The sequence below is a fragment of the Cyprinodon tularosa genome, unplaced genomic scaffold, assembly GCF_016077235.1.
Source record: "Cyprinodon tularosa strain WSP-4 unplaced genomic scaffold, ASM1607723v1 ctg228, whole genome shotgun sequence".
NCBI lineage: Eukaryota > Metazoa > Chordata > Actinopteri > Cyprinodontiformes > Cyprinodontidae > Cyprinodon > Cyprinodon tularosa.
In genome coordinates, this window is record NW_024038851.1 from 947805 (window position 1) to 961868 (window position 14064).

A 14064-nucleotide genomic window follows, 5' to 3' on the forward strand; every position below is an offset into this window, starting at 1 on the left:
TATCCACTTTAAAGGTATAGTGGGGGATTTTCGCGAATTTGTGAAAAAACCATCCCTCTCCACTTTAAAAAATAATGCACATACACAACCCTGTATCTGCTCCCAAGAGGGAACGCCTATTAAACATGTGCGAGAGCATGCACAAGATAATTTATCCTCATTTTACTAGCAGTTATATGAAATGGATTTCTCTAAACAGCATCCCAAATTTTACCTATCGAGTAGAAACTTCGCAACTGACTCATCAGTGGGAAGCCCGACCTGTGTTTTTTTAGCGTATGCCATCAAGTAAAAGAATCTCCCAAAATAACTCTCTTGTCTTGTTTCTCTCTTCTGAGACCTTTCTCTGATTCTCATACTCTTCGTAGCCATTTTTTATTTTATAACCCTCTGCCATTTACAAAGAAAGGCCTCACTGCAGGGCTGCACGGTGGTTCATTGGGTAGCACTGTTGCCTTGCAGTAAGAAGGGTAAATCTAGACATGATCTGTTGCATTTTGACTTATTTAAATTTCACATCTATATAATCAATCTCTTGATTATGCAGATCTGGTAGTAATTAGTCCTAGACATGACCTTTGAAATTATCCAAAACAGGATGTTATGGTTGATATTAAGTGATTTAAGATTGGTAATTGTTTTCTAATATTGTCAGGTTTGCTTTGATGGCGTATTCTATTTAATCGATGAAATGGTTTGAAAACTGCCTTTAATATTAGTGTTGCACCAATACAGATACCAGTATCGGACGGGGCCCCGATCCAGCACTAAAATGGTGGTATCAGTATCGGCGAGTACCAACAAATAGGGCACTGATACCATTTTGAGAGCCAAGAGTTTATTCAACTTTTGTTACCCACTCCAGGTAGACAATAAAAAGTTCTACTGGATTTAGTTTGTATTAGCCTTTTTCCTGCTTCACAAAGGTAGGCAGCAGCTTGACAAAGCCATGATGGCAATTATTTTACATCCAAGTAGCATGCAGTTCTTCACATATACACACACACATCAATTTCAAACAGATGGTATCGGTATGGTATCGGTATCCACCAATACTGCACAGCCAGGTATCGGCTATCGGTTTCGGGTCCAAAAAATGGTATCCGCGCAACAGTATTTTATATCCACTGAAGTTACTTTTTACCAACACCAAAAGTTCCCTGAATGAGCTGGAACATATAAGTTAGAGAAAAAAAGCAAAAACCAAAGAATCTGTAAGGGGTTGATTACTTTTTCATTACTCTTTGGCAAGAATGCACATTTTCAGCCCAATGACCGACAGTTCTACTGCTGCTAAGTTTTCTATTTGGATTCTGCCTCCTTTAATGGATCTTTGCCGTTCAAACGACATGAAAGGCGGCAAAGGGAGCAGGGAAATGACATGCACCGCAGACTCAGCTGGCCAGGTGTGAAAGTGGGACTCAGATGTCAGAGGTGTTTTCATCCATGTGGTCTGAGCTTCCAGCCACTCAACCTATGGGTTGCCTCGCAACATATAGTCATGCAGGTCTTTTTTTTTCTTTAGCTGCAGCTCTTTCATTGAATTGTTTTAAGTCAGCAGCTTTACTGTCCTGCATTTTATCTGTTTTGCAGTACATGCAGCAAACATGGAGTTAATATGTATTCCCAGGCTGTAAAATGGACAGCTGTTCATTTACCTCAGCAGTCAGAGCTCTAAACTGAGGGTTACAAATTTGGCAAACAAAAACAGGACTATTTTTCACATTTCATATTTATACCGTTTTTATCCCCCTAACCTAGATAAACCTGAGATTTAATGATGAAGCATTTGCGGTAAAATATATCTTATTTTAAAGTTTTTTTTACATTTATCCTTCATGACTGCTAAACCGCAGGGCACACTTTGTTCCTTTTGTGGAAAAAATACTGAGAGAAAGTCTCTGCTCCTTAAAAAGAGATGGCAGAACTATATAAGTTTGCTAAAAGCCGTCTAAAATGAACCACAAAACTTCTGGAGCAATGTCCTTTGGACAGATGAGACCAAAATAAGGATGTATGGCCTTAATACACAGTTCAAGACAAACCAAACACTCAACATCACCACAAACTCCTCATTCACACTCAGCCCTGGATGGACCATGGACTCCTTTGTACACCAAAGTATTCTAAAGTCAAATATGAGCCCATCTGTCAGTTAGCTGAAGCTTGGACAAAATTGAGTTTTATATATTTAGACATTACCACAATCCCAAAAGTGGCAGTAAATCAACAGTAGAATGCCTGAAAAGATATTGAGACGCTGTTGTGGGACCTGAGGAAATCTGTGCAGAAATGAATGTCTGCAAACCTCAATAAACTCAAGAAGATCGGACTAGGATTCACCCACCACATGGTGCAAGACAGAAAAGAGAATTTGGGTTATTGCCTCTAAAGGCGTCCTGTGAACTACTGGATCATAGCTCGTCTATGACTGGACAATATGGCCGAAACTTATATAATGATACTTTGATTTCAGTCAATGCCATACTGTTTTGATAGAAATTTAAAAAAACTCAAAGTTGCAGATAGACTTTGAAGGATGTCCACAGTATTTTGCCATGCTTATATAACACTCAGACGTTATAACATATGGATTTAAAACCAAAATGGATAAAACCCAAAGCACCTATCAGTGACAAATGCTGTCAAGTTAGACTATAAGTACATATATATGGTACTATAAGTACAATGAAATATGGTAATGTTATTGAATCAAATGATATAATAACATATAATGATATTGAATTATTGTCAATCTCTAGGTTGTACTCGGGTCTCCCATTACTTACCTTACCCAAATGATCTTAATCATTAATTCGTCACATTGGTTTAGTTTAACTCTAACTCTTCCACCTGGGAATCTTCTTGCTGTTCTTCTTTGGATATAACTTGTGACCTAGATCCTCTAAAGGTAAATTTAAGAGCTATCATTTACAGCCTTTTAAACTCTATGTTTAAGTAGTGAAGGAGTGCATTTGGTTGCTTTCAGCCAGGAAGCTCCCCATCCCTATTTAGACAGGTGTACTGAGACAGAATAAAGAAATCATCTGCGCAACCTGCCCAGTGGCAAGCAGATGATAGATGCAAAATAGGACAAAACTACTGTTAGAAGATGGAAACAGGGTAAATCAGCAGGTTTGATACCTCTTACATTAGTATCACTAATCAGTGCTTTAAGTTTGGTGTGGAGATGACCATCTTAACCATAATAGTTTTTTCCAGCACCAAACATCTGATCACTTGGATCTGAAGGAAAATAAATAAAAACTGGGTGGGAGAAGGGTGATTATTGGGGAGCATAGATATGGAACTTAAGACCATTAAGATCCAGCAGAACTATGCTAGAGATGGATGGTCAGGGAGGAGGCTTATCAAGCTTTAGGCAGGAGGAGGAGGAAAATGATGGAAGGCTCAATAAAGCCAGTCTACTGAAGGTTGTTTTTCATTAAGCTTGGTTTAAGAACATGTTTATCATCTTCCTCTCCAAACAGACCTCCACTCCTCTTTCAGCCCACATCTTTCCTGATGGACCTCAGCTGCCTTATTTTTCTATTGGGTTATGAATCCTCCTGGTTATTAATAGCTGTGTCCAACCAAATTATGTGATGCTGGCTCTCTCCTCTCTTGTCTACAGTAGATGTCAAGTTAAAAGGCATTTGGGGAGATGAGGCTTTATGTCCAGAAGGTATCTTGGTCTCTAGAACCTGCTTTGCTCCAGTAGGAGGTGCTAAACAGCACTGGAGTGCCACACGGATCTGTGTTCCCACCATTCTTTTTCACTAGGTTCACTATGAGCAGGAGAACTGGACTGACTCTGCAGTCGTTTGGCTTATCAGAGATAGACAAGATTATGACTCTGAAGAAACATATTTTAATTTACTTAATAAATACTTTCTTAACTAAATACTAAATTAACTTGAATTAACTTGGGCTCTTTCTTTTGTCAGAGCTTGATGATATCCCCCTCTGTCTCTCACTTCTCAGGAATTCACACCATGCTCAACCTTTGCCGTGATGCATGGAGGCTTAGAAGTTGCAATAGTTTTTCTTTTGCATCTAAATTAACCCCCCAAGTGTATTTTAGGGCAAGAAAAATAGAGTTATTTACTGATAATGAGGGTCATGCATTTTGATGTTTGAATAACCTTCAGAAAGAATATTATGTGTGGATTTATCCTCCCACTGTAAAACCAAGTTTTTAGATAGAGCGCACAGTCTCAGCTGGCACAATGCCTGCTGGCAAGCAGTATCTAAAATGAGGGATGTCTCCGGTGTTTTCAGACACAACTTTCTAACTGCCTCTCGCAGTGAGATTATGGGCTTATCAGATTATACTGACATGGTCACACCACTGAGAATGTGATGCAAAGGCAGCGGAATAAAGGGACCCATGATAATGTGATTTAAATGAGTATTTGGTCAGGTTTGAGTTTACTGACGGCGCTGCAGATGTCCCTGGGCGAGTATTGCTGACTCTACACGTTTTTGGTTATGCGGGTGAGAAAAACACTCGGGTATCGCATATGTTGAAGCTAGACACAGCCTGGCTTATCACCCTGCCAGCAGTTTACACTTTTAAAGCTGTGCAGTGACATGATACAAGCAGGGAAGGGTAATGATTGGACACACACTGGCCAGCTACACCACCAACATTAATTTAGTCTATAAAACAAGCTCATTATGCTGTTATTATAATCAAGCCGTCGTCAACTTTTTGTTATTTCTAAGAAAAGCTGTGTTAAGGGGGACCTTTTCATAACTAAAAGACAAATCAAGCCATATTGTCTTTTTATTCTGCCCACTGAATTGTTTGTAATCCTTAGAACTGAAGACTCAGCATGAGTTTATTCATTAGCTTCACGGGCAGTGGAGTTAGCCTCTAATAATGTGCTGTGCCTCTCTGTTCTCCTTGATAAGATTTAGAACCTGCTGGTTCCTATTCTAGCCAACAAATCAGGGGAGCCGCAGCAGAAAAGAAAAGTGAATGTAATTAACTCAGTAACAGGTTATAAAGTGGTGTTACAGTGAGCCATGAAAGAGGCTGCAGCGATAAGCGCTAATCCTGATAAGAAGCCCTAAAATAGGTTAAAAACATGTTTCTAATGGCATAATGTGGAGAACATGACATTTTACTGCATATTGTTAAATGCTAAATGCTTCTTCTTCTCTCCTTAATGTAAAAGTTGTGACAAATTGCAGATTTTTATAGAATTAAAACAAATCCCCCCAAAAATTGAGGATAAACTTATTTTTAATCTCTTCAAATAAAGGACATAATTAATACTACTTTCAAGTAGACCTTCACTGTTGTGAAATGACATTGTGGTCCCCTATTAATGTGGATTTGATGCAATATTTGGGATGCCATTATGTTTGTAAACCATGCATTAGAAAAAAATGACCAAAATGGTAGGAGGGATGAAGAACTGAATCTGAATACTGCAACATCCCCAGAGTAGCAGCATCACACTGTAGGGAAAGCTTTCCTCTGCAAAGACAGGGAAGCTGGTTGGAGTTGATGGGAAGATGGATGAAGATCAATAAAATTGAAATGAAATAGAAATACTTGTATTGTCCTAAAGTGGAGACATTTAGGAAATACTGTATGTGGCAGTCCTGGAATTAAGCCTATTAGAGGCTGCAAAAAACTTAAAACTGGGCTTGAAGTTGTTGTTTGAGCAGTTAAGTGGAATAGATCAAAGAATATTTATACTTTCAAATGGAAGGGTTGCAAAAATACTGTTTTTAAAAGCTAGCCATTTAACCCATTTACACTACCCTTGAAAAACCGTTCCGAGTCCGAGCTCAGTAACTCAGATAACTTATCATGTGTAAATGGAAAGCAAACTGAACTGAACCGAGCTAGACACAACCGTACCAAGATAACTGCAGACCAATTCCAGAGGTGGGCTCGGCTCGGTTTTTTCCTGGCTCGGTTCTCTGATAACAAGAGCTTATGAGCAGAACGCGTCATCTCCGTCTGGCTGCACATCCCTATTCACACTCCATTCCAGTAGTTGGCGGTAATGCCCCTCCAGAAACAGAAGAATAATATCTTCTTCTTCAACTATAAACAACAATCGAAATCTTCTCCACGCAACATTTTAAATAATGGCATTTTAAATAATAACATCAAAATACAGCAATAATAATCATGCATAACTTTCTGAATGTGACGGGCGCCGCCAATTTTAATTTGCTTGATTCCCTCCTTCTTCGTCTTCTTCTTCTTGTGTTTTATGGCGGTTGGCAAACAACTTTTGGTGCATTACCGCCACCAACTGCTTGATTTCCTCCTTCAATACTGGCAGTAATACTGCAGATGTTCACTGGGAGGCGAGGAGTTGAGGAACCGAGATAGCGTGATGTGTAAACGGTCGTCAGAACCGAGCTCGGCCTGGTTAACTGATCCGAGCTCGGATCGGTCTCGGCATGGATCGGTTTTTCAAGGGTATGGTAAATGGGGTAATAAGCTGGAGCTTATTTTAAAGATGTCTCTGTCCATTGTCTAGAGGTGTGAGTTTGGCAGAAAGAAAATGAACCTTAACTGCAGCGAAGCACAGCTTTATAAACTACTTTGTGTTGATCTATTTTATTAAAACCTAATAAACACACTTAAGTTCATTAGATTAATATGAAGAACATCTAAAGTAGTCAATATTGAACCAATGTATACCATTTATTTAGAGATCCTCCATTCAAAGAGTCCTCTACAGATGATAATTTAACACTATTAAATGCTTTTATCATGTTTTTTTCTTTACTTGCTTTTATTCTGTTTTATTTTCCTTCAATTGTACTGTTTAATTAGTTAGTTAGCTGTCTGAATGAACTAGTTTTAACCACTGTGAATTGTCCCTGTACTGAATCGTGTAATACAAATAAACTTGCCTTCCCCTGCCGTTCTAAAGTAGAGGCTGCTGTGGATAATTTAGCTGTAGTGTGGACACAGCTGAGAAGAAACTAAGAGTAAAGCTTTAAATAAGAAAAGAAAAAAAGAATAAACCTGATGTATCAAAGGTCCAACTTTAAATTCAAATAGTAAAACTCAACATGTTTGTGTCAAGCCTGATGTGTTTTGTTCCATATATAACAGGAGAACATGCTGCCATGCTGCTGTAAGGACTGAGTCTTCCTAATTTGAACTCTGTGACCAGCTGCACATGTTTTCTGGTACATTCTGTTAAAAGCCAAATCGATAGGACAGCATCAGCCAAGGCAGAATGACGCATGAACTTGGTGTCTGTTGGTAACAAGGATGGTGCAGAATAAAGCTTGCTCATGACTATACATCCTTGGCTTATGTTAACATTTCCATTTTACTTTAAAAAAAATAATCCTCTAGTGCTGCTGAATCGACATGCTAATTTTATTATAGATGGCCACACTATCTTGCTGTGAACACTGAAATAAATGTAAGCCTTAAAAAACCAAACTACCATGGTCAACATTATTGGTCCCTCTTAGGGTCTGACCTTTTTAAAAACCTGCTGTTCTGTGATTTGCTTCAACTTTCTAATACTCAAAGCTCTCAAAAGCATAGCTAAGACGTTTTTCTTAAAATTTACACTTAGTATAAAAACCTCAGTGAGGGTTTGGACAGCCACTTGAGAAATGATCAAATAAAAAAAGACAATCAGTTCAGACTTCTTAACAACGATGAGGGAGAATTAAAAAAACAAGGAGTGCCACACAGCACACTGTACAAGTCTGATAAAAGTAGGAAGCAAAATAGTTGAAATACCCCCAATGAAAATAATAAAGATATCTTTAAAGACCCCAAAATGACAAACATGAACCCAAGAGATCATTTACTGAATGATCACTGAAAGGTTTTTATTTTCTTCTTTTTTTGTGGATTTATGTGACTTCTATGGTTAGAGGGAAATGCTGCAAGCATCCACCTGGAATGTGTGAATAGGTTTAAAGAAGTACATATTCCTACATGGTTTGACCGAGTATTTCTGTTGGCTGTCCAGTTTTTCTTTATACTTGAAGCAGCACTGTGTACGTTTTGACCTAAGTGTTAGCTTAATTTGAGATGTATACAATTATGTTTCAGCTTTAATATACAGCAATTGGTGCATTTTATTACTGTGTACAGACTGCTTTATGGCAGTCTGGGCCCCCCTTAAACACAAGAGTTAAAAAAGTTAAAAGTTGTTGTTAAACACTTACCTGATCAGACATGTATCTGGTTCTCTGATGTGGGATTTAATATAGTGGATGCCACCTTGTCTTTACCAATACCTCCATGACTTCTCTATGTGCTGGTTTAAAGAGGTCTGCTATCACAGGCATCCCCAACCTCGGTCCTCGAGGGCCGCTGTCCTGCAGGTTTTAGAGGTTTCCTTGCTCCAGCACAGCTGATTTTAATTGAAAGCTGATTAACAGTCTTTTGATCTACTGCAATCATTATAATCAGCTGCGCTAAAGCAGGGAAACCCAGGAAAATCATTTGCCCAGAAACAATTTTTACTTGCCCAGTATAATGTTTGATAAACATAGTTCCTAATATTCATTTTGTATATATATATATATATATATCAATGAAACATGTTGTTTTTTAAATGTTTTTTGTAATTCAGTATTTTTTAAGTTTAAAGGTTCCTGGTGTGTATACGCATGCATCAGATAAAGAACTCAAGCCAACATTACCGTGTTAACTTTTCAACCCTTCCTGCACATTCTTTTCAAACTAAACTTTGCTTTAAACTGTTGTGTGCTTGGAAAAATATAAATTTTAATGTTAAAAATCTAAAAAAAACTTGACAGGTTAAAAACCTAAGATAAATCACAAAACAGAAGTCAATGTCACAAATAACTTTTATTTTAGAGTCACGGTATTTTTATACAAGATAATACTATTGATATAATGTGACTTTTCTAGAGAATCATTATACATAGTTATTTTATACAGGGTTTCCACAGTCTTACATAATTTCAGAATTCCCTGACTTTTAACAGACTCAGCATTAGTTTTATCCGACAAAATAAATGCAGCAACAAGAGAATAATAACAACATAACAGGTCACCAATTTAACATGTTTAGCTCTATAAATGTGTACAAAACAACAAAAATGGCGCCGGCAACACTTATTGGTCTTTTCATCGAATGTCGATGATTTGAAAGTAATTTTGAGTGATAAAATTTTTTTTTTTTGCGATCATTGCACTTGCCCGGCAGGCAAATGCAATGAAATTTGTACTCTCCCAACAATAAAAACGACTTGTCCTGGGAGATCGGGCGATGGTTAACATCGAGCCGGGACATTGAACCTGGAAGTTACAGCTCCAGCGCCCCTAGTGGCTAAAAGTTATACAATCCTGCTCCGATCTTGTTTCCTAATGTGTTAATTTGTGAGTTTCTGTTTGATTATACATTTGCTGCTGTTACCACGGACGAAATTTTTTATTTCAATACAACTAACTTTATTTCAATACAACTAACAATACCAGTCACAGACCAGATTCAGTGGCGCGTCAGGTGTTTGTAAAGTGAGCTTCTCAGAAGTGACGGCCAATCATGCAAGAAAAGACAATGGGCCAATCAGGAGCTTGTGGGTGGTCTATACTCAGGGAAGCAGGTTTCAGCTTGAGCTACAGTTTTCCGCTTGGTCCTAGTGCTTGACGATTTTGTGTGTACTGTAACGTAACATTGTTGACTATTGGTAGAATTTGGTGGTATACATTTTTTTACTGTAAGGTGATATCTGAGCTACAATCACATGCAGTAGTTACAAATCCTGTCCAAATCTGAAGGGTTTAGTTGAATTATTCAACTGTTGCATCGTTGCACCTTTTCCAGCCATTGTGTTAAAAAGATGAATCCATTTTAGTGCATTTGACACTGCAGTTCAGTCATGTTCATAAGCTCTTCTCTCCTCTGTCTTTCAGCCAATAAGAGCCTGCTCGGAGGGGGCGGAGGTGAGTACCAACCTGTCTGATTATTCATTTTACAGCACGAGTAGAATGCAAAGATATCAGCAGTTGTTCATCGTATAGCCTCACCATAAATATTGACCAAAGCATTTCTATCAACAACGAAGCCCTTTAAAATCTCTAGTTTCCTGCTTTCCTCCCATAAATGTGTTTTATGGGGGGAATCTTTCTTTGTTTTTTGGTAACAGGGAGGTCTTTGTTGTTGCAGGTGTTCACAATGCTCCAGCATGCTGCTCAGCATGCCTCTGTCTGCTTGTTTTCTGCCTCCATGTTGCTTTGCACAGGTGCACAGTCAATAGTTCATAATTTATTGTGTTGGAGTGCTGCAGATATAAACAGTCATTTTTCTACGTATTGTTGACTCAGTGCTTTGCAACACAAGCGTGATGTTGAGTCGTCCATGGTTAATCAATATTTGTAATAAATCCACACTACTAATGCAGTGGCTGCATCCGCTATGAACACACACACACCATATACACAGTCTGCTGTGGATGTGTGTGTGAATTTTTGGGTTTGCAAATGTGGGCAGGGAGCATTTGCCTGTGGTTGTTTTCTTTGTCTTTGTTCGCTCAAACAGCTTCAGCCTCTCTCACCCATCCACTCGCTCCACCATGCTGCCGTTTGTACACCTCCAATTAGTTTCTTTGTGTTGCTGGATGTATTTTCGGCCCCTGTAGTGAACTACTTATGACACACCAGTCTACCCGTCTCTCTGAGTGTTCATTTATCAGAGTGCTTAGCTAAAAATTATCCCTTGAAGTCCTCATCCCCACAAATGCTCCACCCTGACTCATAAGCACGAATCAGAATGGGGAACTCACTTATATCCCCTCATGGCCAGCAGGCCAGCAGTGAAGCACCTCGAGATCTCTGGCAGACTTGGATGTTGTCCTCAGGTCTCTGGTGGATCTGAAGAGACAGATGGTTTATGGGGAGCTGTTAAATTTGTGTCTTCATCTGACTGCTGCTTTAGCATCTGTGTAGGATTTCAGGTATCTTGCTATTTGTTTCTAGATTTTTTTTTGTTGCTTTTTTTTGCAGTTTGTCAGATTTTTTAGGTCATCAGATAAAGTTAACCTGAATAGGTAATATATAATCATGTTTTCATTTATTATGAGAAAAGTTGCCTTGTCTATGTTTGAGTGAGCTGGTAATTACTCCTAAACCTGATAAAAGACTATTGCTAAGCTTTCATTTCAAAAGTTCACAAAAACTAGGTCGATATTTTTCTATAGTGCTGCAAATCAATTATCTGTCAATTATTTTACAATTAATTGATTAATAATTGGATAGCCAAAGCTTCCTCAATAACTTGATGACTTTTTATGAAAAGAAACCAGGGGAAACTTCAACTTTTCTGCTTGACCAGTTCTAGATAGAGCATATTGACAGATGAAAAAGTTATTTTTACATGACAATGTTTTATTTATTACATTTTTGTTTTACAATTTTGGTATAATTGCAACTTTAAGTGGGTCTCTCTGTCAGCTAAAGGCATTATTTACAGTCTCTATACTCCAGTTAATGATTAGTCGATTACTAAATTAGTGGAGGATTATTTTATTAATCGATTTATCACTATTAATACAAATGTTTTCAGCCCTATTTTGCTAATCTCAAAAATGAAAACTTTTGTAGTCGTGCTATTTCCATTAAATAAGAAATACAACTTGAATTGCATGTGCGAAGGTTTCTTTACATGATCTTTATCTTTTTAGAAGAGAGTAAGGTTTAGTTGCAGATCGCGTGACTCGGGTGACACAAAAATAAGTGTTTCTGTTGCAATTTTTACGAAATACAAGAATTTCCTTTTGATTAAAAAAAAAACAACAAAAAAAAAACACCTAATTGAAGTGTAAAAACATTTTCCTATACGACAGCTTATTTTAGGAGTAATTTTGGTAAGCCAGTAACTTCTGGGAATATCTACTACTGCCAGTCCTTTTTGGTAGATTGGGTGATGGTTTTTCTGGGAATCTGTGGAGTCCAGGCAGTAAAACGTCATCAATTACCTTCTTCATACTGATGGAGCTCAATCATTTTATTTTGTATTCTTTTAAATTATGGTTAAAGCAGGAAATTGTGCTTTTTTTTAGGTGTCTAAATCATTTTGTCATTCTGGTTTCCATCTAAAGGATCTCTTGAGGTCTGGCTTGGGTGTGGTCAGTGAAATTCAAGTTTTTAAAACATTAGTCAGTCAGTTACGCCACGGCAAAGATGGTGATTGGAGATGGAAGCTCCAACTGCAGTTGCAAAAAGGTAGCAAAGACTCCAGACTAAATTTAGGCCTGTGCTATAAATACTAGAGACCTAATTTGGTCTATTGGTCAAAGAATTGAACCTTCAAAACAACTGCAACGGAGCACATGTTTCACTGTGACAAGAAAGGCTTGATTATTAGCCACTGATGTGTGTGTATTATAAGGGTGTTAATGACTCACAACAATCCATTCATGTCAGCTGCAGCTTCACAATAATGACCATATAAATGCCTCTCCTAATAATCGCTTTATTAAATGACTTAAATCATTTAGGAAACGATTTCTTCCTGTTTAAGTGGCTCTAGAATTATGCAGATAAATCAGCACTAAAATATCAAAACACAAGCGCTTCCTGTTCCACTTATTGATAGAAAATATCCATCATAAAAAGGTTGATATTTTTTCATGAGTCATTTCAGGAAGGGTGACTCATCATAAGTACATTCATGTCGCAGGCAGTGAAATATTTCAGGCCTTTAAATATTGTAATCTTATGAAGGCTTTGGTTTGGTAATAATGTAATCCTGAGAGATGAATGTTAGGTTTTCATTAGTAGTTCACCATCGCAATCAAAATTACTGTAACTAAAAGCTTGACATATTTTTTTCTTTGATTAGAAAATATATAATTTAATAATTTGTTTTTAACTTTTTTAAAATGGATGTAAAAAAGAAAATTTTATGATATTCCATGTTTTTTTTTTAGATTTGTCTGTATTTACCTGCTACCATTTGCCTTATTCGTTATGTTTTAGTCTATGTCTTGCAATATAATATCTTCAATATTCTGAAATTAGGAATAAAAAAAGAGGTTTTAGAATTTTATTTCCTAATATTGGGAACATAACCTTCAGCTCAGAGTGAGAAGAAAGCCTTCCAATCTGTATTTAGTAAAATGTCTAGTAAAAGAGTAAACTGTTGATGGGGAATAACAAGAGTTAATGTAGCTTAGTTATCAGAAAGACAAAAATATACTTTGATATTTTTTTACCAAAAAATTCAACATCTTTTTTTTTGTCTTTTTAATACTTTTCTTAGAACAAATATCTGCATTAAATGGAAAATAGAGCAAATAAAAAAAACCCAAAACAAAACAAAAAAGCTGTGTTTTTGGTAGTAAATGAGTTATTAGATTAATAGAGGTTTACCCTCATTTTCCAAACCTAGATCGATCCAGGGTCAGAGGTCATCTGGACAGTGGTGGCTGGCCAATAGAGGGCGCTAGGGTGCAGCCCCACACCCAGTGACCCTGATAAGTTGTAATAAATTTTTTTTTTATAGTTTTTCTTATTATTTAATTTTAAATAAAAATGTAAAATATCTAAAAGAAAACAAATAAATATATAAAGGATAAATATTTAATTTTTAATTACTAGTAAAGCCACAATCCATTTTTCGTTGGATTGGGGACGTATTTCCGCCCAGGGCGCCAAAATCTCTGCCTATAGATTCTGGTTAAAATTTGTACATGCGCAGAAGCTCCTCTACAATACAAAGGTATAGGACAGCTTAGGCCGCAGCTCTGGTGCGCCCCAAGCTGACAGGAAGTGTATTTGTTCACCGCCTCCTGTCACAGCGCAGACGTTATGCAGGTGATTGACAGGTCAAGTCACGGGGGTTGGAGACACATTGGAGAAACAGAGAGAGAGAAATGGTGCAAGAAATGTCCTTTTCTAGCACCTGGTTTAACAAGAAGGCTTGGTTAGCGTTTTTTATTCCCCAGGATCTGACTCAGTATGGATAAAGACAGGTAGGACTGATTTAAAACACTTTATAGAAAAGGCAAAGAAGAATGAATGATCTAGGATTCACATGGAAAATGATATAAATAATATAATAAAGTTTTAATAAAGTACTT

The 14064-nt window shown here is 37.4% G+C and overlaps 1 protein-coding gene across 2 annotated transcripts in view; it reads left to right on the plus strand.

Moving 5' to 3' along the window:
* The window catches only part of macrod1 (mono-ADP ribosylhydrolase 1), a 228923-nt gene that overhangs the window by 102957 nt on the left and 111902 nt on the right, over positions 1 to 14064 (plus strand). For both annotated transcript variants that reach the window (XM_038286532.1, XM_038286533.1), the window contains exon 4: positions 9899 to 9928. In XM_038286532.1, the coding sequence (XP_038142460.1) occupies positions 9899 to 9928 (30 nt within the window). The remainder of the gene's footprint in view (positions 1 to 9898; positions 9929 to 14064) is intronic.